This window comes from Bubalus kerabau, chromosome 11, assembly GCF_029407905.1.
Source record: "Bubalus kerabau isolate K-KA32 ecotype Philippines breed swamp buffalo chromosome 11, PCC_UOA_SB_1v2, whole genome shotgun sequence".
NCBI classification, from domain to species: Eukaryota; Metazoa; Chordata; class Mammalia; order Artiodactyla; family Bovidae; genus Bubalus; species Bubalus kerabau.
In genome coordinates, this window is record NC_073634.1 from 77,181,732 (window position 1) to 77,207,464 (window position 25,733).

At 50.4% G+C, this 25,733-nt stretch overlaps 1 protein-coding gene across 1 annotated transcript in view; it reads left to right on the forward strand.

The window, feature by feature from the left end:
- Positions 1-20,041: 20,041 nt before the first annotated feature.
- ADCY3 (adenylate cyclase 3) overlaps positions 20,042-25,733 on the forward strand; it is an 83,659-nt gene continuing 77,967 nt past the window's right edge. The window contains exons 1-2 of the mRNA XM_055540768.1: positions 20,042-20,584; positions 21,067-21,903. Coding sequence (XP_055396743.1) covers positions 21,229-21,903 — 675 coding nt within the window. The 5' untranslated portion in view covers positions 20,042-20,584; positions 21,067-21,228. The remainder of the gene's footprint in view (positions 20,585-21,066; positions 21,904-25,733) is intronic.

A 25,733-nucleotide genomic window follows, 5' to 3' on the forward strand; every position in this document is an offset into this window, starting at 1 on the left:
GTTACTTACATAGATATAAATAGGCCTGCCTTTTTGGTGGGGTTGCTTTTTTTTTTTTTTTGGTTCTGGATCTCATCAAACGTGAGGTCATATTATATATACTTTTATTTGTCTTTCTCTTCTCATTCAATAGTACCTCATAAAAATCTTAAGTCAGTTGGTTTAGATTTAATTCAGTCTTTTTAGTGGCTGAATAATAATTATGTTGGTATGTTGTAAATAATTCAGCCACACGACTTTGTTTCCAGCTTTCTGTCACTACAAATAATGCTGCAATTTTATCCATGTTTGTATGTTTTTATGAACTAGCAGGGTTTTTTAATTAACCCTTTTAAAAAATTGAACTGAATAGTCAATGGAAGGCTTAAAACTCAACATTCAAAAAACTGAGATCATGGCATCTGGTCCTATCACTTGATGGCAAATAGATGGGGAAACAGTGGAAACAGTGACAGACTTTATTTTCTTGGGCTCCAAAATCACTGCAGATGGTGATTGCAGCCATGAAATTAAGACACTTGCTCCTTGGAAGAAAAGCTATAACCAACCTAGACAGCTTATTAAAAAGCAGAGACATTACTTTACCAGCAAAGGTCTGTATAGTCAAAGCTATAGTTTTTCCAGTAGTCATGTATGGGTATGAAAGTTGGACCATAAAGAAAGCTGAGCACCGAAGAATTGATGCTTTTGAACTGTGCTGTTGGAGAAGACTCTTGAGAGTCACTTGGACAGCAAGGAGATCCAACTAGTCCATCCTACAGGAAATCAGTCCTGAATATTTATTGGAAGGACTGATGCTGAAGCTGAAACTCCAGTATTTTGGTCACCTGTTGGGCAGAACTGACTCATTGGAAAAGACCCTGATGCTGGAAAAGATTGAAGGCAGGAAGAGGAGGGGGTGACGGAGGATGAGATGGTTGGATGGCATCACCAACACGATGGACATGAGTTTGAGTAAGCTCTAGAAGTTGATGAAGCCTGGCATGCTGCAGTCCGTGGGGTTGCAAACAGTAGGACATGACAGTGACTGAACTGACTGAAAAATTGAAGTATAGTTACAAACATTGTGTTTGCTTCAGGTATACAGCAAAGTGATTCAGTTATTTATTTCAGATTTTTTCCATTATAGGTTATTATAAGATATTGAATATAATTTCATGTGAATAGCCCTGCATTTTTAAAAAGACCACAAAGGTACAATTTTCCTCATTAATGGCCCAAGTTCAAATTTTTGTCCTTAGGAATGAAAAAAACCTCTGTCTGAGGTGTGCCCAAGCCAAGAGGGAGTTAACTTGACAACTTAAGTTAACAGCAAATAAAAATATGGAATGTGATACATCTGGATATTTATTAACAGGGCTATTTAAGTGAAATTTTGAACAAACTGTGGTAGAACACTCTGATGGCTCCAGAACAACTTGAAAATTGTGCCTTAAGGGATATCCGCCCTGAGAATCTTAAGAAATAACTGGTAGGCAGAGACAGATTCCTTTATAGCACCTGTCAGCCTTATGATTTTGTTTCTGGGTGATTTTCACATCCCTAACTTATTCTTTTGTCATCTTTAAAACTGAGAAGCTATTAAAGGGCTGTTTCCCTCTCTCGCTCCACCCCAAAGCTTAGCATTTCGCACTAGAATCACTAGCATTGCAGGAGGAAAAGCTGCTTCATATTCACCATACTGTATAGAGTGACCAACTGGGGCGTGGGTTTTAGGGGATGGGGTCAGGGTGGCGTGACTTTCTTTTTAAAATATATTTTACTGGAGTACAGTTGAGTTACGGGTTGTTAATTTCTGCTATATAGCACAGTGACTCGGTTATACATACCTAAGTATGTATGCTTTCTCATGTTCTTTTCCATTATGGTTTATCGCAGGATGTTCAATATAGTTCCCTGTGCTGTACGGTAGGACCTCGTTGTTTGTGCCCAGTCGCTTCAGTTGTGTCCGACTCTTTGCCACCCTGTGGACTGCAGCCCGCCAGGCTCCTCTGTCCATGGGGATTCTCCAGGCAAGAATACTGGGGTGGGTTGCTATGCCCTCCTCCAGGGGATCTTCCTGACCCAGGGATCGAACCTGCTTCTCTTATGTCTGCTGCATTGACACGAGGATTCTTTACCACTAGCACCGCCTGGGAAGCCCACCTTTTGTTTACCCATTCTATATATAATAGTTTGTATCTGCTAATCCCAATGGTTTGACTTTCTGCCTTATGCTTATCTATGTTATTTGAGTTCTCCCAATGAATGTCAACTACTTTAATCATCTAAAATGTTATATGAAACCAAAAACTAAATATAGCACCCGATTAAAAAAGAGATTCACTCTGAAGCTTGTGTGGGGACTCTACAGTATGGACGCTCTGGGCTATAATTAAATCTTCTTTACATTAGTAGAAACTTCAGACTAAAACAGAAAAAATGCTTTTAGTAATTTAGAAGTTTTTTAAAGCTAATAGCATCAGTGCTCTCTGGCTGGAATTTCAGATTCACTTACTGTAGTTAAATATCCACAAAGACACTTGCTCAGATAACACAGAAGCAGTGGAATGCAAGTCAGAAGGCCTGAGACAGAGGCTTACCTGTTACTAGTGTTGTGTGAGGGGCCCCTTCTGAGCTTCGATTAGATGGAGCTTCTGAGCTCCAGTATTAGATGGCGTTGTTGGTTACATTGCACCTGTGGCCCTTCTGGCCTCCCAGGAGCGCTAGTGGTAAAGAACCTGCCTGCCAGCCAGACACAAGAAACACGGGCTCAATTCATAGGTTGAGAAGAACCCCCAGAGAAGGAAATAGCGACCCACTCCAGTCTTCTTGCCTGGAGAATCCCATGGACAGAGGAGCCTGGCAGGCTACAGTCCATGGAGTCACAGAGTTGGACACGACTGAAGCAACTCATCACACACACATGTGGTCCTTTCTGAAAATCATTATGTTTTGAGATTTTACAAAAGCAATAAATACTAGGGCTCCATATCTCTTGTATATAATTCTAGTGCAACACTCCTACCCCCCAAAAAAAGAAGAGGAAGGAAAAGAAAAACTAATTTAGAAAAAAGTTAGTGAATTAAGATTTCCTAAAGTTAACAATAGGCATGGTTGAACCCTCTCATTTCTTTTGATAAAGAAACCCTAAAATTCTTGCTACTTGAAAATATGATATGGCATCTCATTTTACAAAGGCAAATGTCACAGGTCTGAAATTTTTAGTAATAAAGCAATAAGACTCAGATGTTCAAAGGTAATCTTTATTCTTGTGAAATGGAAGCCATCCTGGCTCCCAGGCTCACCATTTTCATCAAGGACAGGTAAACTTAAAATTTATCTTCCAAGGTAAGTTCGGAGAAGGCAGTGCACCCCACTCCAGTACTCTTGCCTGGAAAGTCCCATGGACGGAGGAGCCTGGTAGGCTGCGGTCCATGGGGTTGCTAAGGGTCAGCCACGACTGAGCAACTTCACTTTCACTTTTCACTTTCATGCATTGGAGAAGGAAATGGTAACCCACTCCAGTGTTCTTGCCTGGAGAATCCCAGGGACAGGGGAGCCTGGTGGGCTACTGTCTATGGGGTCGCACAGAGTTGGCCACGACTGAAGCAACTTAGCAGCAGCAGCAGGGTAAGTTACTCATTTCTGGTTTTAAACATGATCAACTTGAGATTAAAACTCAGTAAATGCAAGGTCCCCACCTCCCCCTCATACTTCCACTACCCACCTCTTCCCAGGGGAGATCTAGAGTTGGGACAGGGCTGCCTTACCTCTCATCTTTTGGCCTCCTTGGCATCTTTCATCCCAGTGGTCTCACTGGCTTTAGCTCATCCTGCCTGGCCTGCCATCTGCTGATGTCATCCTGGTCCCATCAGGGCTTCCAGATTGAAGATCCCAGCACTCATCCTCCTAGGTGTCCAAGCAGAGCCCAGGCTCTTCTGCTGCCTGGTCCTCTAAGCACCTCTACGCCCTGCTCACCTGGGCCGTCAGTAACATGGACCACTTTCCCTCAGCTCAGCAATGAGGCGCAACAGCCCCTCTTTCAGTCATCGCCACTCTATGCCAAGCTTCCCTGGTAAATTGCAATGCTCCCAGACTGTACCTTGGAAAGCACCTTGAACTTCTTTATCAGACCGGGGAGTTTATGGTGTGCTGGTAAACTGACTCTAGGAGGCGGGTGAGAGCCCCGGTTTGTGGGTTTTGCCCAGTTTTCATGGCATAAATACTCTTTGTGGTTGATTCCAAGTTGGGAAGAGATGCGCCAGTAAACTTTCATGAACTGTGATAGCAGCAAACTCCAGCTTAGCTCTGGGTTTACCCGCAGAAAGTGGAGGAGGCAGGGTTTTGTGCATCCTCCAGTGTCTAAGCTCTCCTCACACCCCTCGAGAACCTCTCCTTTTAAATGCTACAAATGGACTTACAAGACAGAAAGAGGCTCAGACTTAGAAAACAAACTTATTGTTGTTGGGGGATGGTATATAGTTAGGGAGTTTGGGAAGGTCATGTACACACTGCTATATTCAAAACGGATAACTGACAAGGACCTATTGTATAGCACATGGAACTCTGCTTGATGTTATGTGCCAGCCTGGATGGGAAGGGGGTTGTGGGAGAATGGATACATGTGTATGTTTGGCTGAGTCCCTTCATTTTTCCCCTAAAACTACCACACATTGTTAATCAGCTATACCCCAATACAAAATAAAAGATTTAAAATTTGGGGGACAAAAATAAGATCCTCTTTATCTCATCCCTTCAACCAGATGGTTAACCCTTTGGGGCAGGGCTTAAGATTCAGCCTCATTTCTTACAGCACTTGTCACAGTGACTTGTAGGAGGCACTCATTAATTCTGTTGACTGATTACAGTCTTTAACAATATTGCTGTTAAAGATTTTGAAAACTTCACTCCATTTTCCCTAATAGAACCCTAAAGGTGACTCACTTCATGTGATTTTCTCTACAGACCAGATAAAATTAATCCAGTGCCCCCAAAATATTTATTTCTGCACTAGAATGTATACCCACCACGTTGTTGGGGAATTTTAATACAGCAAGGCTTGGAGTTCTGTAAAGTGCATTTTAGTGGGTTTGGTTGAAATTAAACTAGTGTATAGCATGATGTAAACTACTAGGTAGGAAGATTGGCTTAACTCACTAGCAGCCTCTGGTCAGCATCATCAGTGGGTATTAAGTCTTTGATAGCCTTTTATATCCAAAGTGTATGATTCATTGCAGCAAGGACGGATTGAACACCTGCTGTTTGCAGAGCATGGTGCATGCTTCAGGAACTGAGAAACTGTGTAGGACAGTGATTCCCAAAGTGGGAGCTGGGCCCAGCAGCCTGAGCATCACCCAGGAGTTTGTTAGAAATGCCGGTAATTCTTGAGCCCCATCCCAGACCTATGTACCGGATTCTTGGGGGCCCAGCAGTCTGTATCTAGATAAGCCCACAAGAGGATTCTGGTGTGTAATGTTTGAGAGCCACTGATATAGGACAGACTGCTCTGAAAGAGCATAGAGTATATTGTCCCCTGACATCCCTTCACTAAATCTCTCCTGCTTAAATTGACCAAAGTGGTAGGAAAGAACGCATGTCTTGTAGAGAGAAGGAGGTCCTGGGTTCAGAATCTGGGTCTGTCATTCAAAGCTCAGTGACCCTGGGCACCCGTCTTTCTTCTCCAAGCTTCTGTTGCCTTATCAGTGAGTCTCTTAAAGTTCCCTCTGCTCCCCAAGTTCCTCCCATCTGTTGCGTTTTTGCAAGTCTGCAGGCTTCTCTTGTTTCACTCATTTCCCTTTCTTCTACCAGCCCTGGGCTGTGCCTCTATCGCTAGGGCAGCACCTTCGGGATGACAGAGAGGGACTCTATCTAAATAACTCTAGGTTTTCAGAGATGTACAGCTCACACCGGCTTCACGTGTCCATTTCACCTTAAAACTCTTGCGGTCTCCATCGCTGCTTTTCTGGGGTAACTGTGCAGTGTTGCTGCTTTAGGAGCCTCTGGCTGAGCCCGACATTACAGAGGGCCCAACCCAGTTACCCTGTGCCTTCAAAAAGAGAAAAAATTGGAGAAGTAACACCCTTTCCTGCAGGGGTGTTTCCTGCTCAAACATGTACTTTTCAAGCTTTTTGTTGCCTACAGGATAAAATCCAAGTTCCTGTCACTTGTTGAGCACTTACTATAGATCACAGACTTCCTCTAAACTTAAAAGTATTTTATCTGACTCTAAAATGACCCCTCAGGATAAATATTCTATCCCCGTAGTACGGATAAGGAAATATGCTCCTTAAAAGGCTGAATCAGTTGTCTGGTACTACAGCACTGCATTGTTGCTGTATGATCCCCCAAAGGGATGTCCACCCAGAACCGCAGAATGTGACCTTACTTGGAATAGTCTTTGTGGATGCAGTGAGGGTAAGGACCTTGAGATGAGCACATCCTGGATGAGGGTGGACCCTAAACCTAATGACAAGCCCTGAGAAGAGAAGGGGGAATCAATGAGGCACCAGAGAAAAGGGGACCCTGTGAAGACAGAGCAGAGATTGGAGCTATAAAGACCCGAGCCAAGGAATACCAACCGTTGCTGGCAGCTTCAGAAGCGCGGAGAAGGGCAGGGAATGGATTCTTCCGAGGGAGCAACCTTGTCCACACCCTCCTTTTGCACCTGAGGCCTTTAGAACTGTGATAAAACAGATTTCTGCTGGGACTTCCTAGCAATCCAGTTGTTAAGACTTTGCCTTCCAAGCGGGAAGTGCAAGTTCAATCCCTGGTTGGGGAGCTAAGATCCCATGTGCCTCATGGCCCAAAAACCCAAACGTAAAACAGAAACAATATTGTAACAAATGCAATAAAATGGTCCACTTCAAAAAAAAAAAAAAAGTCCTACAATATATAGATTTCTGCTGTTTTAAACCACCCAGCTTGTAGAAATGTGTTATGGCAGCCCCAGGAAACCAAAACAACCACTGAGCTATCTTAAGAGTGGAATGTGGGTTCAGACTGGGGCCTGACTATAGCACCCCTGCTCCACACTGCCCCAGCCAGGCATAACCCAGCCAGCACCCCTGCTCCACACTGCCCCAGCCAGGCATAACCCAGCCAGCACCCCTGCTCCACACTGCCCCAGCCAGGCATAACCCAGACTCCCCCTGCCCTCTGCCCCCTATCCCCCCCCCCACCATTCCCCACCCTCCACCCCACCCCCAGTCCAGGCTCAGTGAACTTCTCGGTGTCCTCAGGGTCCTTCCGCTGTCCACGGCCTGTAGCTTTGTACTTGCTGCCCCTTTGACATGGCACGGTGTTGTGGACTCAGTGTTCGTGGTACCCTCCAAGTGCATTAAAGTCCTAACCCCCAATGTCATAGCATTTGGAGTTGGGGTTATTTGGAGGTAATTGGGTTTAGATGAAGTCATGAAGGTAGAGGCCCATGATGGGATTAATGTCCTTATAAGGAGAGGAAGAGACACAGAGCTTGCTCTGAAGTCCAAGCAAGAAGGTGGCTGTCTGCAAGCTAAAAAGAGAGCCCTCCTCAAGACCTGGACCTGCCAGCCCCTTGATCTTGGCCTCCAGCCTCCAGAACTGTGGGAAAGAAATGTCTGTCATTGAAGCCCCCAGACTGTGGTATTTTGCTACAGCAGCCTGAGTGGACTGCGGCACTCGCCCTCTCTTCCTCCTCACAAAGTCTTACTGAACTTTTATGTCCAACTCAGATGCCTCCTCCTCTGAAATGTCTCTAGACTCACTTCTGCTGCCCAGGCACATTTCATAGATTTTCTCCTCAGCTGGACAGGGGTCTCTCCAGTGTATTACTTCTTGGCAGACTAAGACCTTATCTTTTCTTTGTGTTCTTGGTTACCTAATAAAAGCATAGTCAATGTCTGATAGGTGAATGAATGACCTCTGTTGCTGGACTGTGAAACAGATTGAAGATCTTTCAACCACGTGTTTTCCGACTGATTATGAAAGAAGTCACAGAACACAGCTGAGTGTTGATTAAAAGGAGCCTAATAACTCCGGGAGTTGGTGATGGACAGGGAGGCCTGGCATGCTGTGATTCATGGGGTCGCAAAGAGTTGGACACGACTGAGTGAGTGAACTGAACTGAACTGAATGGAGAGTAAGAAAATAAGAAAAACATGGGTGCCCTTAGCATCCACATATGTTGCTTGTTAACCAGTCAAAGCTTGGCATTATTTCCTCAGTGAAACTTAAGTATTTTCCAAGTTTATAGAAGCTCCTTGGAAAAGTGACAGGAGAGTTGGCTTTGTTGGGAATCAGGCCTAGTCCATGAGGACCAGCAGAGTCCGTGCTGTTGAAGGCCTGTCCAATAGCCGTTTCTCCCTTCTTCCTTGCTGGTAGAGTCCTAGTGTCTGTCCCTCCACTGTGAGGCTCAGGGTGAATCATGAGTGATTGAAGCCGTTTATGGTGGTACCAGTTCTTCTAGTGACTGATTTGGAAGTGGGTGCATGACCCTGCTCTAGCCAAAAGATAATGGACATTCTAGGGAGCTCCCAGGAAAGAATTTCGTCCTCCTGAAAAGGGCAGCATGGGAGGAAACTGTTTCTCTTCTTCTGTGGAATAATGTATCTGTGTATGATGCTAGATTGTGGTGCCAGCTGGCCAAGATGGGAGAGGTAGCCTGTGATGGCAGAACTGATTCCCCAAGGGTGGCAGGGCAGAATCTGGAAAGCAACATGCCCCTTACAGATGGGTTTGAGCCACCAAATAACTAACCTCAGACCTGTTCTAACCAAAGACTTGTTATAGAGATATTTTCTCTACCGTTAAGCCATTGTGAGTTGAGTTTGGGGTTACATAGGACAGAAATAATCCCAACAATTCTAATACAACCCAAATACCCAAAAACACCTCTGGCCCCACTCCAGGAGAGATGGCTGAGAACTCCACCATTTGCAATTGATTAAAGAAAAGTTCTGTGTGTTAAATTATAAGTTTTACCCTTGAGAGGGATTAATCACTGAGCCTTTAACACCTTAGAATTTATTCATTTATTCCTAAGCATTCCTTCCTCCATCAAGCATTTATTAAGTGCCTTTTCTATGCCAATCACTCTGTTAGACTCTGGGATAAAACACACACACACACACACACACAATGAACAATGAGTATCAATTTATAGCTAACAGTCAAATCCTTTATATTATTCTCTCTAAAGTTATTTAAATGTATTTTTTGTTTGTTTAAAGGCATTTTTGAACTTGGGCTTGACTTAAAAAGAATTCCCACTTACAGCTACATTAATCCAAAATCGTGAAGAAGATGAAAAGAATGTAGATGACTTGGGAAGCTTTTATTAAGAGAAGCAAAGAAATACAGACCCCTAAGAACCCGCCCTGAACCTAGAGCCTGTTATAGAGAGTGAAGTCAGTCAGAAACAGAAACAACACATTTCGTATATTAACACTTATGTATGAAATCTAGAAAAATGGTACTGATGAACCTATTTGCAGAACAGGAACAGAGACGCAGGCATAGAGAACAGACTTTGGACACTGTGGGGGAAGAAGAAGGTGGGACAAATTGAGAGACAAGCATTGACAAATATACACTACCATGTGTAAAATAGATAGCCAGTGGAGGCCGCTGTACACGTGCAGGGAGCTCAACCTGGTGCTCTGTGATGACTTAGAGGGGTGGGATGCTGCTGCTGCTGCTAAGTCGCTTCAGTCATGTCCGACTCTGTGCGACCCCATAGACGGCAGCCCACCAGGCTCCCCCGGCCCTGGGATTCTCCAGGCAAGAACACTGGAGTGGGTTGCCATTTCCTTCTCCAATGCATGAAAATGAAAAGTGAAAGTGAAGTCGCTCAGTCGTGTCTGACTCCTAGCGACCCCATGGACTGCAGCCTTCCAGGCTCCTCCGTCCACGGGATTTTCCAGGCAAGAGTACTGGAGTGGGGTGCCATTGCCTTCTCTGGAGGGGTGGGATGGGGGTGAGGAATTTCGGGGGGAGGCTCAGGAGGGAGGGGGCATATGTATACTTATGGCTGATTCGCGTTGTTGTGTGGCAGAAGCCAACACGATATTGTAAGGCAATTATCTCCCAATTAAAAATAGGTTTCTTTAAAAAAAAAAAAACAAAAAAAACTTGTCCTGACTTAAGAAAGGGATAAAGAGAGCAGTACAGGGAAGGCAAACGGGCACTCACTGCCAGAGCCAGTCTCTGATGGCACGAGAAAGAAAGAGCAAGAGGCCTCCAAGCCAGCAGAAGAAAGACTGACTCAACCCTAACAGCTGCTAAAAATAGCAGAGCAGAGTTATAAGCTTTCCTGTCCAAACAGATCTAAAGCTGGCAGGTAATCCGGGCCTAATAGCGAATGGAAGGGTCAGAGCCATCTCAACCAGAGACCCTCACAAGGGGTTCTGATCCTTGCTCAGCTATGAGCAGAGCCATCGCTGGCTTCCCACTTGGCAGGGCTGGGTGCATGGAAAGCCAGAGGCACCAAGGAGGGGGGGGTGGGTGAGAGACAGAGTTGCTCCAACCCACCCTGAACCCACTTCACTGAAGCGGGTTTCAATAAAGTGAAAAAAGAATTTTTTTAAATAAGAGCTATGATTTTTTTTAAAAAAAAAAGGACCAAGTGTTTGGTCTGGTTTTGAAAAAACTTAGCAGATATCCCTCAATATAACACCGGTGTCCCCCATGTGGCAAAGGAAGATTGGAAGAGGGGTGGCAAAGCTTGTTAGCTAACTTATTTCTACCACCCCTTGAGTATATAGCATCTTTTCTTAAGAATGTGAGAGGGAAAGTAATGCCAGTGTGAGTTATTTAATAATTATAAAAATCACTGTCTGCAGAAGCACATGGATATGATTAACCTGCTCATGTCTAATTTGAGTGTAAGTCAGCACACCAGCAGGGCCTGAGAACTTTGTGAAATGAATCCTAGAGGGCGTTACTTAAATCTGGACCACTGTCTTCTGGTAATTATCATTTTGTGCCTTCTTGTGCATTATTCCTTGATGGTCTCATCCTTTTTTGAACCACTTTTTATCCCAAATCAGCTATAGCTGGTTAGGACGTGTCATTCCTCCTGCTTTGCTTTCCCCACGGTCCAATGCTAACTTGACCCCTAGCCAAGCAAGGGGGCAGGCTATGGAGGGTTATTCCCCCAGTGATGTCCAGTGAGGCTGGGCAGGTCAGATTGCATAGCACAGCCTGAGGTCAGATGTGTGGGTGTACACTCGGGCCATGCCCTTTACCAGCTATGGAACCCTGGGCAAGTTATGAACCTAGTCTCAGTTTTCTCATCTGTAAAATGGACATATAATCATCTTTCTGGCATAGAACCATGAAGATTATGTGAGACAAGTAGGTGGGGACCCAACCAATGAGTATCCTGGATGCTAAAGATTTTAGAATTGAATCTGAAGGCAGTAGGAAAACCATAGACACTTTTTGAGGAAGTAAAATTGTCTGAACTGTGTGTGCTTCCGGGAGATATGCCAAAGACAGCAAAAAGGGGGTTTGGAGAAGAATCTTGGAATGAATCCCATGAACCTCAGGCATCCATTCTTCTGTTGGGCCCATAATGTCCTCTTGTTCCCAACCAGCAGTTGTGGAACAGTGCCAATTAGGTGACATGGAAGGGAGAGGGACCCACAGGAGGGCCTTTTCCTTCCCAGCTTTACCTTGCACTAGAAGATTTCAAGGGCCTCTTTTCTCTCAGAAGAAAGTACCTTTTTAAATGAGACTTTTAAAATGCTTTACGACCTCCAGATTTTACCTGCTAGTGCATTTAGTGCAGCATCAAAAGTAGAAACCCTGCCTGGAGAGCATGTCAGGAGCCTCCCCTGATCAGTGGAATAATGTCTCCCCAAACTGTCCTCATCCTGGTCTCCAGAAGCTGTGACGATGCTGCCCTACGTGGCAAAGGGGATTTTGGAAATGTGATTAAGAGCCTTGATGAGATGATACAAGTGGGTCCAAGGTAATCACATGGGTCCTTCAAATTGGAAAACCATTTTCTGGTTCTGGGGTGTGACTATGGAAGAACTGTGAGAAATGCACTATTGCTTGCCTTGAAGACTGGGGAAGGGTCCCTGAGGGAAGGACTGTGGGCAGCCTCTAGAAGCTGGAAAAGGTAAGGATTTAAGTCCTCCCCTACAATCTCCAGAAAAAAAGCAGTTCTACCAATGCCGTGGTTTTTGCCAGTGAGTCCCATTCTGGACTTCCGATGTGCAGAATTGTGAGCTAACTCACCTGCACCGTTTAGACACTGAGTTTGTGGCAGTTTATTATGGCAGCTGCAGAAAAGGATTACACTTACCAGTGACCTGCTCGGCCCTCAGCATAGGGCAATCAGCAGTTTAAAAACCAAAACAGGATCATTGTATCAACAGAACTCACACGCTATGGGAGAGAAAAGTGGTAGTCACTCAGTCATGTCCAACGCTTTGCAACTCTGTGGACTGTAACCTCTATCCATGGGATTATCCAGGCAAGAATACTAGACTGGGTAGCCATTCCCTTCTTCAGGGGATCTTTCTGACTCAGAGATCCAAACCCGGGTCTCCTACATTGCAGGCAGATTCTTTACCGCCTGAGTCACCAGGAAGTATAGGTATGGAAATGTACAATTGGATCCTTAGTTTCCTGTGGCAGCCAGAACAAGTTATCACAACTTGGATGGCATAAAACAGCATAATTGTACTCTTTCCCAGGTCTGGGGTCCACAATTGCAGAATCAAGGTGGCCAGTAGTGCCACACACCCTGGAGGCTGGAGGAGAGAATCCCTCCCCACCTCCTCCAGCTTCTGGGGGCTCCAGGTGTTCCCTGGCTTGTGGCCACATCCCTCTAGCTTCTGCCTCCATCATCACAGCACCTCCTCATCTATGCCTGTCTTCCCTGTGTGTCTCCTAAAGACATCAGATTTAGGGTCATCCAGGCAATCCAGGATGATCTCATCTCTTGATCACAGATGCAAAGACACTTTTTCCAAATAAGATCACATTTACAGGTTCCAAGGATTTGGCCATGTACCTATCTTCTGGAAGGGTGGTGACAAGGAACTGGGCAACCCACTACAGATCTCCAAGTGAAAAATGACTACTAGTCCTTGAGGACAACTTCAGGGGAAAATGACAACAAGCACTTTACAAATATTATCACATTTGATCCCCTAGCACCTTGGTGGGTGGGGGACGGCTAGGAAGATTGGGATAAGATCAGATCTGGATTTGGAATGATCAAATGCCCTAGTTGGGGTAGTAGAGAATGGGTGAGGGGAGGAGAGAGGAAGAATAGGGTCATGAAATGCTTCCCGAGTCCTGAGATGGGGCGCCAGGCCAGGGAGTGGCTGCTGGAATGGTTTAGGTTTGCATATCTGCAACGAGGGCATGGAGCCAGCCCTTCTCGAAGCCCCTAGCCTGACCCCCTAAGAACTGGGCTCTTTGAGTATTGGGACCAGAGGGAGGGAGAGGCACTGTGGAGCGGAGGCCTCCATCTCCTGCTGGCCTGGGCCTTGTCACCTCTCAGTGTTCAAAATCCTTTTCTGCTCCTTCGAATCCCCAGCAGGCTAGAAGAGGCTCGTTAGGACATATTTCTATGGTGCCTCTTCCCAGAGGGGCCCTGGCTCAAGTGTTTTTGGAAACGTGACATTCCCATAGAGGCCTTGGGATTACTCAGCACCCACGTGTTGCTTTGCACTCCTTGGGCATGTGTCTTACTTGCCCCAAATTTAACCTGTCTGGGCCTCAACTTCCTCATCCAGGCTGAAGCAGAATGATGTTTTGAGTGTCTTCCAGCTCTGACATCTAGGGAGCCATGATTCTTCTGGGTGCCCCTGGCCGTAAGCTGGGCACTGAGTCTGAGATCACAGTGTCCTGCCTGGAGCACGCTTCTGAGGATTCCCGCTGGAGCCGTGCTTATGCACCACCTGGAGCATCTGGAGTCCAGCCCTCCTTTGCCCCTTCCTTGCTGTGGGCTCCGGAGCAAGTCCCCTCTCGTCTCTGAGCCCGTTTCCTCACCTGTAAAATGGGGACCTGGGTAAGTATCCAAGTCATAAAGCTGAAGGAAAGAACACCACAGCACCTGGAGGCAGGCTCCCACAGGAAACAGGGTCACCGCCCATGGGGCAGCACGGACCAGTGCGTGCAAGGGGATGAATGGTTGGTATTAAGTTGACGTTATTTCAGCAGCAGGTTATGGAGTAGCTGCTCTGTTTCAAACGCTGGGCTGGAGGAGAGCTGGCCCAGCTCATGAGGAGATGCTTACACCCAGGATGGAACAGACTCAGAGACACCCCCATCCAGGGAAGAGAAGGTGGTCCTCACTGTGCTCTCTGCCCACCCAGAGGCCCCAGGAAGGGAGCAGGGCACTGGGGCTGTCAGATGGGGGAGGAGGGGATGAGGCCGGAGCCTACCCGCTAGGGCAGTGTGGCTGTGCCGGTGAGACATGTGCATGCTCACCCATCACACTCATCACACACGTGCACTCACACTCATCTCACATACGTAACTCTCACTGCCACAGACTCTAACACAAAGCATGTACTCATCCACTCCGAAACACTCAGACCCATACTTGTACATGCTCACAGTGGTCCAACAAGTGACCCAGAGGAGAGGCAGAGCCGGGGAGACCTTAACACGGACGCAGAAGCAGCAAGAAACAGAGAAGGACAGAGAGACACAAAGAAGTGACATTTGGGCTGAGAGTCAGAGAGGAAAGCCACGGTGGGGTCAAGAGAGGGACCCAGATGTAACCACAGGCAGGGCCCGAGGGAGACAGCACCCCAGCCCGGCTCTGAGTAGGTCCCGCAGGAACAGCAGCACCAGAGTGGCAGGGCGACCTGGCCAGGAGGTGGCCAGTAACTCCCATTTGACTTGTTCTGAAGAGACTTCCAGCTGTTCTGCTGGGCTTTCCTGGGAGCTCAGATGGTAAAGAATCCACCTGCAATGCAGGAGATCCGGGTTCAATCCCTGGGTTGGGAAGATCCCCTGGAGAAGGGAATGGCAGCTCACTCCAGTATCCTTGCCTGGAGGATTCCATGGACAGTGGAGCCCGGTGGGTTACAGTCCATGGGGTCAGACACGACTGAGTGACTAACATACCACTGATGCCCTTGAGCCCCATTTCCTAGGGGGCAGTCTCTGTTATCCACCACAAGGACACTGAGAATTGGGGAGCTAGAATCATCTGTCTGAGTCCCCTGCAGCATCTAGGCCAGTGCCCACGGTTGACTCCAGAGGGCTCCTGTCCTCCAGGATGAAGGCTCTGAACCTCTGAGCCAGAGGGGTCTGGGCCCTGTAGGAGACATCCTCCCGGCCCACCCATCTACTCTGCAATTGCTGCGGGTACACCCTGTAGAGTCCTTGCCTCTCTGCATGAGTGTCCTGTTTCCTGCTCCGCTGCCCACCACTCAGCCTCCCTGAGGCTCACCCCGGCATGCCTGCAAGTACTTGAGAGTAAACCCACCGACTGGGGCCCCTCAACCACTGCAGGATGGAAGCAGACAGATAAATACCATCCCCCTTCCCCCCCTGCTCCAGTCACCCAGCCAAACATGCCCAGGTGCCTTCTGCACGGTTCCTCAGAGGGTCCCAGAGGGACTGAGCCCCACTGCCCGCGGCAGGGACCACTCCGGCACACACTCTGTATTTACTGGCTTTCCTGTCTTCCCTCCCTGGGAGTCACTCTCCCAATTAAACCACCTGCACACAGGCCTGTGTCAGGCTCTGCTTTCAGCTGAGGCCCCAATCAGGGCCCTCCCGGGGCCCAGCACCAGGGGAGCTGGGGATCTTCTCTCCTCCTACTTCTCTTTCCCCAGGACTCCAGGGTTCTGCTCTGATCTATTGTTTGCTGGATTCAGGAGCCACCGCTTTTCCCCAGGGGGGCACACCACTCTTGTTTATCCAATAACCATTAATTCTCAGCAATCATCTCTAGTCTCAAACCATACAAACAAAAGTTGCCTTGGGCAAACAGCTATCCTATCCGAGTGGATCCTGGGATCGGGTGGAGGTTGGGACACCCTCCAAGCTTCTAGCCAAGCCCGTAATTCTGTCTTCACTTTAGGACATGTGTCATAGGCAAGTCACCCACACAGCCATTCATGGTCTTGGGTTGTGTGGGTGTGTGCATGTGTATTTCCAAGATAGATTTACTTTATCTTTTGATTATAAAAGAATGCATGTCAGTTGTCCAGATAATGCAAGCTGCATAGCTTAGAAACTGAAGACACTTCGCTCCCTTTTCACTTGAGTGGGGTTATTTTTATTATTTTTAAAATTTATTATAATTATTATTTTTGCCTCACCATGCAGCATGTGGGATCTTAGTTCTCTGACCAGGGATCAAACCCACACCCCCTGCATCCCCGAAATGGAAGCTTGGAGTCTTAACTACTGGCTCCCCAGGATAGTCCCTGCATGCGTGTGTGCTCAGTCGCTCAGTCGTGTCCAACTCTTTGCGACCCCATGGACTGTAGCCCACCAGGCTCCTCCTCCATGGGATTCTCCAGGCAAGAACACTGGAGTGGGTTGCCATGCCCTCCTCTAGGAGATCTTCCCATTCCATGGATGGAAACTGCATCTCCTCTGTCTCCTGCATTGGCAGGCGGGTTCATTACCACTAACGCCACCTGGGAAGCCCAGGATAGTCCCTAGTTATCTTTAATTTACCCTGGCCCAGAACACATCCAGCATCAGTGAATAAGGCCTGTTGGTCCTCTCAGGGACAGCCAGGTGCACTTATAAAGTGCCATTTCTCCTTAAGGAAATAATCCACTCATTCAGTGGCTGTTTTGAGCACCCACTAGGTGCCACGTTCGGAGAAGCAGCCGTGAGGGAAACAGCTGAGACTCTTGTGGCCTCATTGTCTGTCTCTGACTAGCTGTGTTTTCCCTGACCGCCTCTCTTACTCAGTTGCCTCTGGCTTCAATGAGGGGCTGCAGCTGCCCTCCTGGGTTTCCCACATCCATAGGGAAGGGCTGTGCATATGACCCAGGTTTCAGAACAGGGTTGGGAGTGTGCTGTCCTGCTGCTGAGCCTTGGCAGAGGATCCAGACAATCCGATGCTCCCCTCTGGTCCTGAAAGGCCCTCTTTCAGGTGGCCTGTGCTCAGCTGAGGGTCTATCTTGGTGGACATAGTACCCTGGCAGAGCCGGCAAGCATCTTGAGAGCACGGGCAAGAGTGGCTCCTCTGGTCTTTCCTGATGGATGCCTGGGCTGGCTGGGCATCCTGGGTGCTCTCAGCACAGGTCTGTTGAACAGGTGGCATGGCTGAGAGAGGAGGACTGTGGAAGGCCAGGGAGCAGAGCAGTGAGGTCAGCAGTCAGGGTAGGAGGGGGTGAGAGATTTCTGTGTGGAACCCGCTCCCTTCACGGGATTTGTGGGAAGGAGAGGCCAGGGCATGGGTGGTGGAAGCAGGCTCATCATGAAACCCACAGGGCCCAGGGGCTGGGCGTGGCCTTGCCAAGTGGGGAGCTCCACAGAACCCCAAGAGTTGGCATGTGTGCCAGGAAAACAGGAGGGATTCACAGAAGGCACAATGTGCTTATCCCTTGCGCCCGGGCAGGCTCAATTTATCAGCTTTTTCTTTTTCCTTTTATTAACACATGTATCTTGGTTGTGTTGGTGGTGGTAAAGAACCCGCCTGCCAATGCAGGAGACATAAGAGATGCAGATTCAGTCCCTGGGTTGGGAAGATACCCTGGAGGAGGGAGGGCAACCCATTCCAGTATTCTTGCCGAGAATCCCATGGACAGGGGAGCCTGGCTGGCTACAGTCCATAGGGTCGCACAGAGTCAAACACGATTAAAGCAAGAGCATGAGCACTTGGTTAAACATAAAAACCGTGCCTCCTTTAACATTGTGTAATGATTCAAAATTCAGAAAACTAAGATCATGGCATCTGGTCCCATCACTTCATGGCAAATAGATGGGGAAATAGTGGAAACAGTGACAGACTATTTTTGGGGGCTCCAAAAGCACTGCAGATTTTGACTGCAGCCATGAAATTAAAAGACGCTTACTCCTTGGAAGAAAAGTTCTAACCAATCTAGACAGCATATTAAAAAGCAGAGACATTACTTTGCCAACAAAGGTCTGTCTTCCAGTAGTTATGTATGGATGTGAGAGTTGGACCATAAAGAAAGCTGAGTGCCAAAGAATTGATGCTTTTGAACTGTGGTGTTGGAGAGGACTCAAGAGTCCCTTGGACAGCAAGGAGATCCAACCAGTCAATCCTAAAGGAAATCATTCCTGAATATTCATTGGAAGGACTGATCTTGAAGCTGAAACTCCAATACTTTGGCCACCTGATGCGAAGAACTGATTCGTTTGAAAAGACCCTGATGCTGGGAAAGATTGAAGGCAGGAGAAGAAGGGGACGACAGAGGATGAAATGGTTGGATGGCATCACTGACTCAATGGACATGAATTTGAGTAAGCTTCGGGAGTTGGTGATGGACAGGTGTACTGCAGTCCATGGGGTTGCAACGAGTTGGACACGACTGAGCAACTGAACTGAACGATTCAAAATAAATATTTGAATTCCAATGGGGGGAAATGCTGCTTTATTGAAACTGTTGTTTGCTGTTTAGTCACTTCAGTCTTGTCTACTCTTCTGCGACCCTGTGGACTGTAGCCTGCCAGGCTTCTCTGTCCTTGGAATTCTCTGGGCAATAAGGGAGTGGGTTGCCATTTCCTTCTCCAGAGGATCTTCCTGACCCAGGGATTATTGAAATTACCCTCCTCCTAATTTGATGTCATATTTCTCACCTTTGGAAGCAAACCCTGACAGGTTTGAGCTGAGGTTAGTAGTTTTTTGTAGTTAGTATGAGAAACAGACAGGAAAAACTGTGGTAGGATCGAGTCTCTAACGAATCTACCCCCTGAGGTTCTGCAAAGGGCCCTCACAGATGATCTCAAGAGATCCAGGAGTCACCTTCATCCAGGGACTGGAGGTCTGGGTTCCTCTCTTCTCTTACCCAGTTCTGCTTTCCCAGGGAGCCCACCCTGAAAGGGCTGGCATCTTCAGCAACTCCCTTCCTCCTCCCTCCACATAGTCTCTTGTGTTTCAAAACAACTTACCTCCCTTCTCTCCCTTTATCTAAATTCCTAAAGCCTGTGGTTGATCTTGACAAGACGTTTTGTCAAATCCGAGGAAAGTAATTTACACTATTGTGAAAGAGACTGGTGGCTTCCCTGGTGGCTCAGAGGTTAAAGTATCTGCCTCTGATGCGGGAGACCTGGGTTCGATCCCTGGTTCAGGAAGATCCCCTGGAAAAGGAAATGGCAACCCACTCCAGTATTCTTGCCTGGAGAATTCTTGCCTGGAGAATCCCATGGACGGAGGAGCCTGGTGGGGTACAGTCCACTGGGTCGCAAAGAGTCGGACACGACTGAGCGACTTAACTTTCAAGAGACTGATAGACTTAACCATTCAAAGGAGCATCTTCGTTCTTAACAGCGATCCTACATTCAAAAAACGCCTCAAACAGGTGGAATGTGCACAAGAGACCGTTTTGAAGCAGGGTCTCTCCCAATTCCACGTGCCTCCTGGGCCACTCCTACCCTCTTCCTACAAGAATCGGGCTCAGTTGCGGGCCCTTCTGCGGCAAGCTGAGGCCGGCGTTTGGGCTGCCAGGGTGGGCGGGGACACAGGCCTGGCGCGCCGGGCAGGGGAGTCTTCCCCAAACCTCAGCCCCCTCCTCTCCGAGCCCGGAAGGAAGCCGCTGTAGAGGAGGGGGCGCCCGGGATGCCCCGAGCGTGCCTCACCTGCGGGAGGGCACGTCCTGGGCTTTTATCTTCCGAGATCGGGCCTGCGGGGGGAAGGCCCTGACTAGCCCATCCTTCCTGCCGCCGCCCACCCCGAGCTTCCACGCAGCGATCGCCGCCCGGTGCCGGAGCGTGGGGCCGCGGGAGCCCCTGCAACTCGCCCCCGCGCTCCTCCTCCTGCCCCCGCACCGGGTCGGGGTCCCGAGCGGAGCACCTCCCCTCGGCACCTCCCCTGCCCCCCACCCCCGCCCCAGCTCCGGACCAGCTCGCCGAAAGGGCGGCGACTGCTGGGAGGGAGGGGCGCCGCCCGCCTCCCGGGGCCTGGAGCGCGCGTGGCCCCGGAGCCGCCAGCGCCGCGCGGGGACTCACTGTGCCGCGCGCCCGGGCTCGGCTGGCTCCGCTCGGCGCGCGGGCGGGGCAGAGGATGCTGGCGGGCTTCCCCGGCCTCGGCCCGCGCTCCCGCCTCCAAGGGCCCCCGGTGCGCCCCTAGCCGCGCTGCCGCCGCCGCCACCGCGACCACTGCGGGGCCAGAGGGAGGGCGCCGGGCCCGCGAGCCGCAGCCCAAGAGGCTGGCGCCCCCGGATTTTCTAGCCGCCGCCGCCTCCTCCTCTTTTCTCCAGCGGCCGGGCGCCTGTGGATGCTGAAGGGCAGCCCTGCGCCTTTCCCGGCCTGACGGCGGGAGGGTCGCGCCCCGGCGGGGGGACCGGGGACCGCGGCGCTAGCGGGGCGGCGCGGCTCCGTGGAGAGCAGCCCCCGGGCGCGCCAAGCCCTCCTGTCCCCTCCCGCTGCACGCGTGACCCGGCCTCGCAGCCCGCGAGGGGACTGGCCCGGGCCACGCGGCTCTCGAGTTCCCGCACAGGTAAGCGCAGGGGCAGGGCCTGCCTTCCGGAGCAGACAGTGCTCGGAGATGGGGAGCCCCAGGGGCCAAAGGGCTGGCTGGGAAGGGAAGTAAACAGAGAAAGATTCAGGAACCCCCCAGGCTGGCGCTGGTTTCTTGGAGCATGTTTTATCCTCACATTCTAAGACTCGGGCCTGGAGGCGACTTAGATGAGGAGATTAGGGGGGTGAAAGAGACTGAGATGACACGGTGAGAGACCAGGGATGGTGGAGAGGTAGCCAGGCCCGTCCACAGCCGGAGACAGGAAGCAGAGTGTTTGGGTGGACAAGACTAAGTATGTGTGTGGTCGGGTGGTGGCCGTGAGCGTTGGGGTGGCGGGAGAAAGGCCTCGGTTTTGGAGCCTCTGGCAGCAAGGATTCTTCCCGGAGGGCTGGGGCAGGTCGTGGAGCTTTCTGCTCGGGTAGGAAGGAAGAGGGGCTTCTACTCAGTGATGTCCTTTTAAGTTCCAGATGGTCAGCGCTCCCTGGGCCCTGGAATCCCGCTCTGAGTTCCTGCCCGAAGTGGCCCCAGGTCTCCGAGAGTCCCGGTAGGTGGCCGGTGCCAGAGCGCTTCCTCTGCTCTACGGCTGGCTTCTCCGGAGCCAGTAGAAGCAGATACCAGCCAGGATGCCGAGGACCCAGGGCTTCTCCGAGCCCGAGTACTCCGCGGAGTACTCGGCCGAGTACTCGGTCAGCCTGCCTTCGGACCCTGACCGCGGGGTGGGCCGGACCCATGAAATCTCTGTCCGGAACTCGGGGTCGTGCCTCTGCTTGCCTCGCTTCATGCGGCTGACCTTCGTACCAGAGTCCTTGGAGAACCTGTACCAGACCTACTTCAAGAGGCAGCGCCACGAGACCCTGCTGGTGCTGGTGGTCTTCGCGGCCCTCTTCGACTGCTATGTGGTGGTCATGTGCGCCGTGGTCTTCTCTGGCGACAAGCTGGCCCCCCTGGCCGTGGCTGGGGTCGGGCTGGTGTTGGACATCATCCTTTTCGTGCTCTGCAAAAAGGGGCTGCTCCCCAACCGGGTCACTCGGAGAGTGGTGCCCTACCTGCTGTGGCTGCTGATATCAGCCCAAGTCTTCTCCTACCTGGGCCTGAACTTCTCCCGTGCCCACGCGGCCAGCGACACGGTGGGCTGGCAAGCCTTCTTCGTCTTCTCCTTCTTCATCACGCTGCCGCTCAGCCTCAGCCCCATTGTCATCATCTCCGTGGTCTCCTGCGTCGTGCACACACTCGTCTTGGGGGTCACCGTGGCCCAGCAGCAGCAGGATGGGCTGAAGGGAGTGCAGTTGCTGAGGGAGGTGAGTCCCGCCTTTTGACCCGGCCACTGACTTCCCTCCCCAGGGGCTCTCAGCTGAGGTGGTACCTGTTTCAGACGGTGGGTGGTCTGGGAGTCTCATCTACGTGTGTAGGAAGGACCACCTCTCTCTCAACCCCTGGCTTTGCAGGAGCACTGGTCTGTGGTTGGCTTGAGGGATCAGAGGATTTCCGGACATTGGCCACTCTGTCAACCCACGCCCAGCCTGAGTGGGTGGCCGGAAGGGCCTGGGCCTGATCTCAAGTGAGGCAGCCTTGTCTTTGTCACTGACCCCTGCCGGGAAGGACTCTTGTGGGGAAAGAGGGCTCCCCTGGCTTCTGGCCTCTTAACTTGGCATTGAGTGGCTTCAGCAAGAGGCTGACTGTGTGGACTCAGTGTGCCTCTGCCCAGTGGGGACAGTGTTTGCCTGCCTAAAGCGGCTGTTATCAAGATGAAAGGTTGTGGGTGACCTCAAAGAACAAGATGTGAAGGACTGTGTGGTTGTCACAGATCCCACTTCTGCTGCTGAGAGCTCAGGGTGCTTGAGCGCTCAGATGATGGAGTGGTGGTCTCCCCCGGGAGCCGTGGTGTGGGGATGCAGACGGGGACAGGGTAGCCAGCCACAGTGAGGGAGGGTCTGCTGGTTCTGGAGGAATCCTTCTGCTGGAAGGGGCAGAAGTTTGGCTTCAACTTAATAGTCTGTGCTCCCCACTGGATGCCAAGACCCTGGGTAGGTGCTGAGGGGCTGCGGAGATGTGATGCCTGGCCTTCTGAGCTGGGTCACCTATGGGGCGATGGGGGTTCCGTAGGGCTGAGAGTCTATGAATTCCACAGCTGTGTATCCTACTCGCTACCTTTTCCTCATTTTGTGTATGAGCCCAGAGATGGAGAGTGACCTCTCTCAGTCCACACAGCTAGGTATGGCAGTGGGTAGCTGCAATGTCCGTGTCCAGATTCCCATTTCAGGACTCTTCCTTCTATGTCACACCACCACCCCCATCTCAGCCAGAGTCTCCTGGGATGTGGGGCTGAGTCTCCAGGGGCACAGCAGTGCCGGTGGTCGATGCAAGCACCCTGTGGGGCCGCCCCGTTGCCTCCCTTTTGGTTAGAGGAAAACACAGGTTTTTTCCTCTGTTTTAACTTTTCTCCCGGTTCTTGGACCAAGATTCTTCCTGTTTTCCCATTCTGGCTCATGCAGTCGTCTCACAGAAGCTTTGTGCCTTGATTCTGCAGGGGCCCAGCCCTGGGCTGGTGTACATGGATTCATGCAGGGACACTAGAAGGTCCCTTTTCCTCCCAAGGCCCTGTTCATAAAAGGGTGACAGCCTGCCATACCCCTAATGACTTCCAAGTTGGCGAACTTCAAGTTGTGCCCTTGCCAGCTGAGGGTCCTGCTGGAAGCTATCTGGGCAAGAATGGTGAGAGGCATTCCTTTTGGGAATCAGTGAAAAGCACAGCTTGCGGGCAGATCGGTGGGCATAGCAGCCCTTGGGGCCTGGGATCAAACTCTGAACCCTTTCCTTTATCTAACCAGTCACTTCTAGCTCTTTCCTCTTTGCCGGGGTCCCTGGACCCCATGAATTTCCAGTATGTTTCGCTGCCCATGAAGGAGGCAAATCAGACATTCTCCACATTGGAGCCCAGAGGGTGAATACTTGATTGCTGATGTCTTTGGGGCGCTAAGAAACAGAAACTCCAAAAGATCAGGAAACAGGAAAAAAAAAAAGAAAAATAAGTAAATCAAGAATAGCAGTTGTTAGCATCCCAGGAGAGCATGACCTTGACATGGAAGTAGTGCCTTGGATACAGCTTTGGGACTAGAAGGGGAGAGAGATGGGGCTCCCAGGGTCTGTTTGGGAGCCTGAGATAGAATGCAGGAGGCCCCAGCCTTCAGTGGGCTGTGTTCCAGAAGTTTCTGAGTCACTTGTTTGGGACTAATATGACTTTTTGAAAAGGTGCCTGCATTCCCAGGCCCACCCACCAAAGTCTTAAGTCATAGGGGCCCTGCATTCAGTTTCTAGGAGCACAATGGAGCCCTGAGCCCCCTGCGGCCCCCTGTGGCCCCCTGCTGCTGTGGGGAGAACACCTGGACACCTCCCCCCCACAGCCTTGGGATGAAGCTCACCTGCCTGCTGCTCCCCTGGGCCCCTGAAGCCCCCCGGGATGGGGTGCCAGCATAGAAGAGGGCAGGGCTGGAGGACAGGGATATGAGGACCAAGCAGCCAGACCCCCTTCCCCCCAACAGTCCGAGTAACACCGGGCGCTTCCTTGCGTCGCTTTCTCCTGCCCACAGACTCCTTTTGCTTTGTCTTCTGCTATCACCTGTTGGCTCCAGCCAGGGACTCTCTCCTGGGTTGGTGGGGGTCGCAGTTAGAAGTAGACACTGGGTTTCTGGGGCTTTGTGAGTGCCAGCAGCACCAAAGGAATGTTCCCAATGCCTGAGTGTGCTTCCTCTGGCCCTTCATCCCCACAAACCCGTACTTGAGTCTTGGGTGGGAGGAGATAGAAGGACATGGGGCCTTGGGGTAGCCTGAAGTATCAGAGGCAAGCCACCCAGCCTACCCTGCCTGGCTCTTCTCATGGAGGCAGGCTGGTTGGGGTTTCGGCAGGAAGAGCAGGTGGAGTCAGGGGCTGTGGGATGGGGTGACACTGGGGCTTCATTTATTAGTGGGTGAGTGGCTTTGACTGAGCAACAAGTATGGGCCTTGCAGCTTGCAGGTCTGGGACTGAAGAGAGTCAGATAATGATGTCAGAGGCTGTGGTGAAGGAGAGCACAGCGTGGGGCTGGGGATGGAGAAGCAAACTGGCTTTCCCCACATATCTCCCCTTGCCTGGGTCCTGGCCCAGCTTGCCTTTTACTGCCCCATCTGTGAGCTGATGAAGCAGAGAAGGGGTCAAGGGCAGGGCCAGGCAGCTGCTAATGGGTGAGAACACAGGGGAAGATGGGGCAGGAAGAAGATGCAGCCAAAATGGGGAACATTCCTGTGGCCAGTGGCTGCTCCCAAGGCCCTCACATGTGGCTGCAGACATCTGTTAGCTTCTGAGAGGGTCCTTAAAAAATGAGTCTGGCAAATTAGGGGTGAGGAACCCCTGAGAAATATTTTACAGCTTTATTTCCTAGCAAAGAGGCTATTCAGGAGCAAAACTCTCTCATGAAATTAATAGCCTGTTAAGACCTTCACAAATTAGAGCATGATGGAGCCATGGACGTGTGATTCCTTTCACACCTACAAATTGCATAGCAGATCATCCACCTAGTGAATGCGCATTTGGCTCTGGGAGGCTGGAGGGAGCTCATGCTGCAGATGTCCTGTGTATGGGCTGGAACTCAGGTTCACACGCATCATCTCAACTGATTTTGGGTGTTACTGGCTCCATTTTACAGATGAGAAAAGTGAGGCTTGGGAGGATGAGAGAAGGGAGGAGGACTGGTAACTAGGGAGGGATCACTGGTTGGGGGGGGATGATGGGTGAGGGGCAGGGGGCGTCCCTGAAAGCCTCTTTTTCTCTGCGACCTCTTTCCTGCGTCCTTGGCTGTCCCCTGATGCCTTTGCTATAAGCAGCGTTGAAGAACAGGGCCAAGAGGCGGGAGGCCCTAAAATATCACAGGGAGCACCCCTCTGTTTCCCCCTGGGAATTGGATGTAAAGAGGGGAGAAGCCTGTGACAGAATGTTCCTGGTGGAGGCGTGGCCAGGAGTTCATGAGAAGTGAGTGCAGGGAGCAGGAACAGGAGCTGGATGGGGAGGTGGGGGGGCATAGCCTGGGGCTTGCAGCCTCAGAAATAGGTGTGTGTGTGTCTGTGTGTGTCTGTGTGTGTGTAGGTTTGTGTGTGT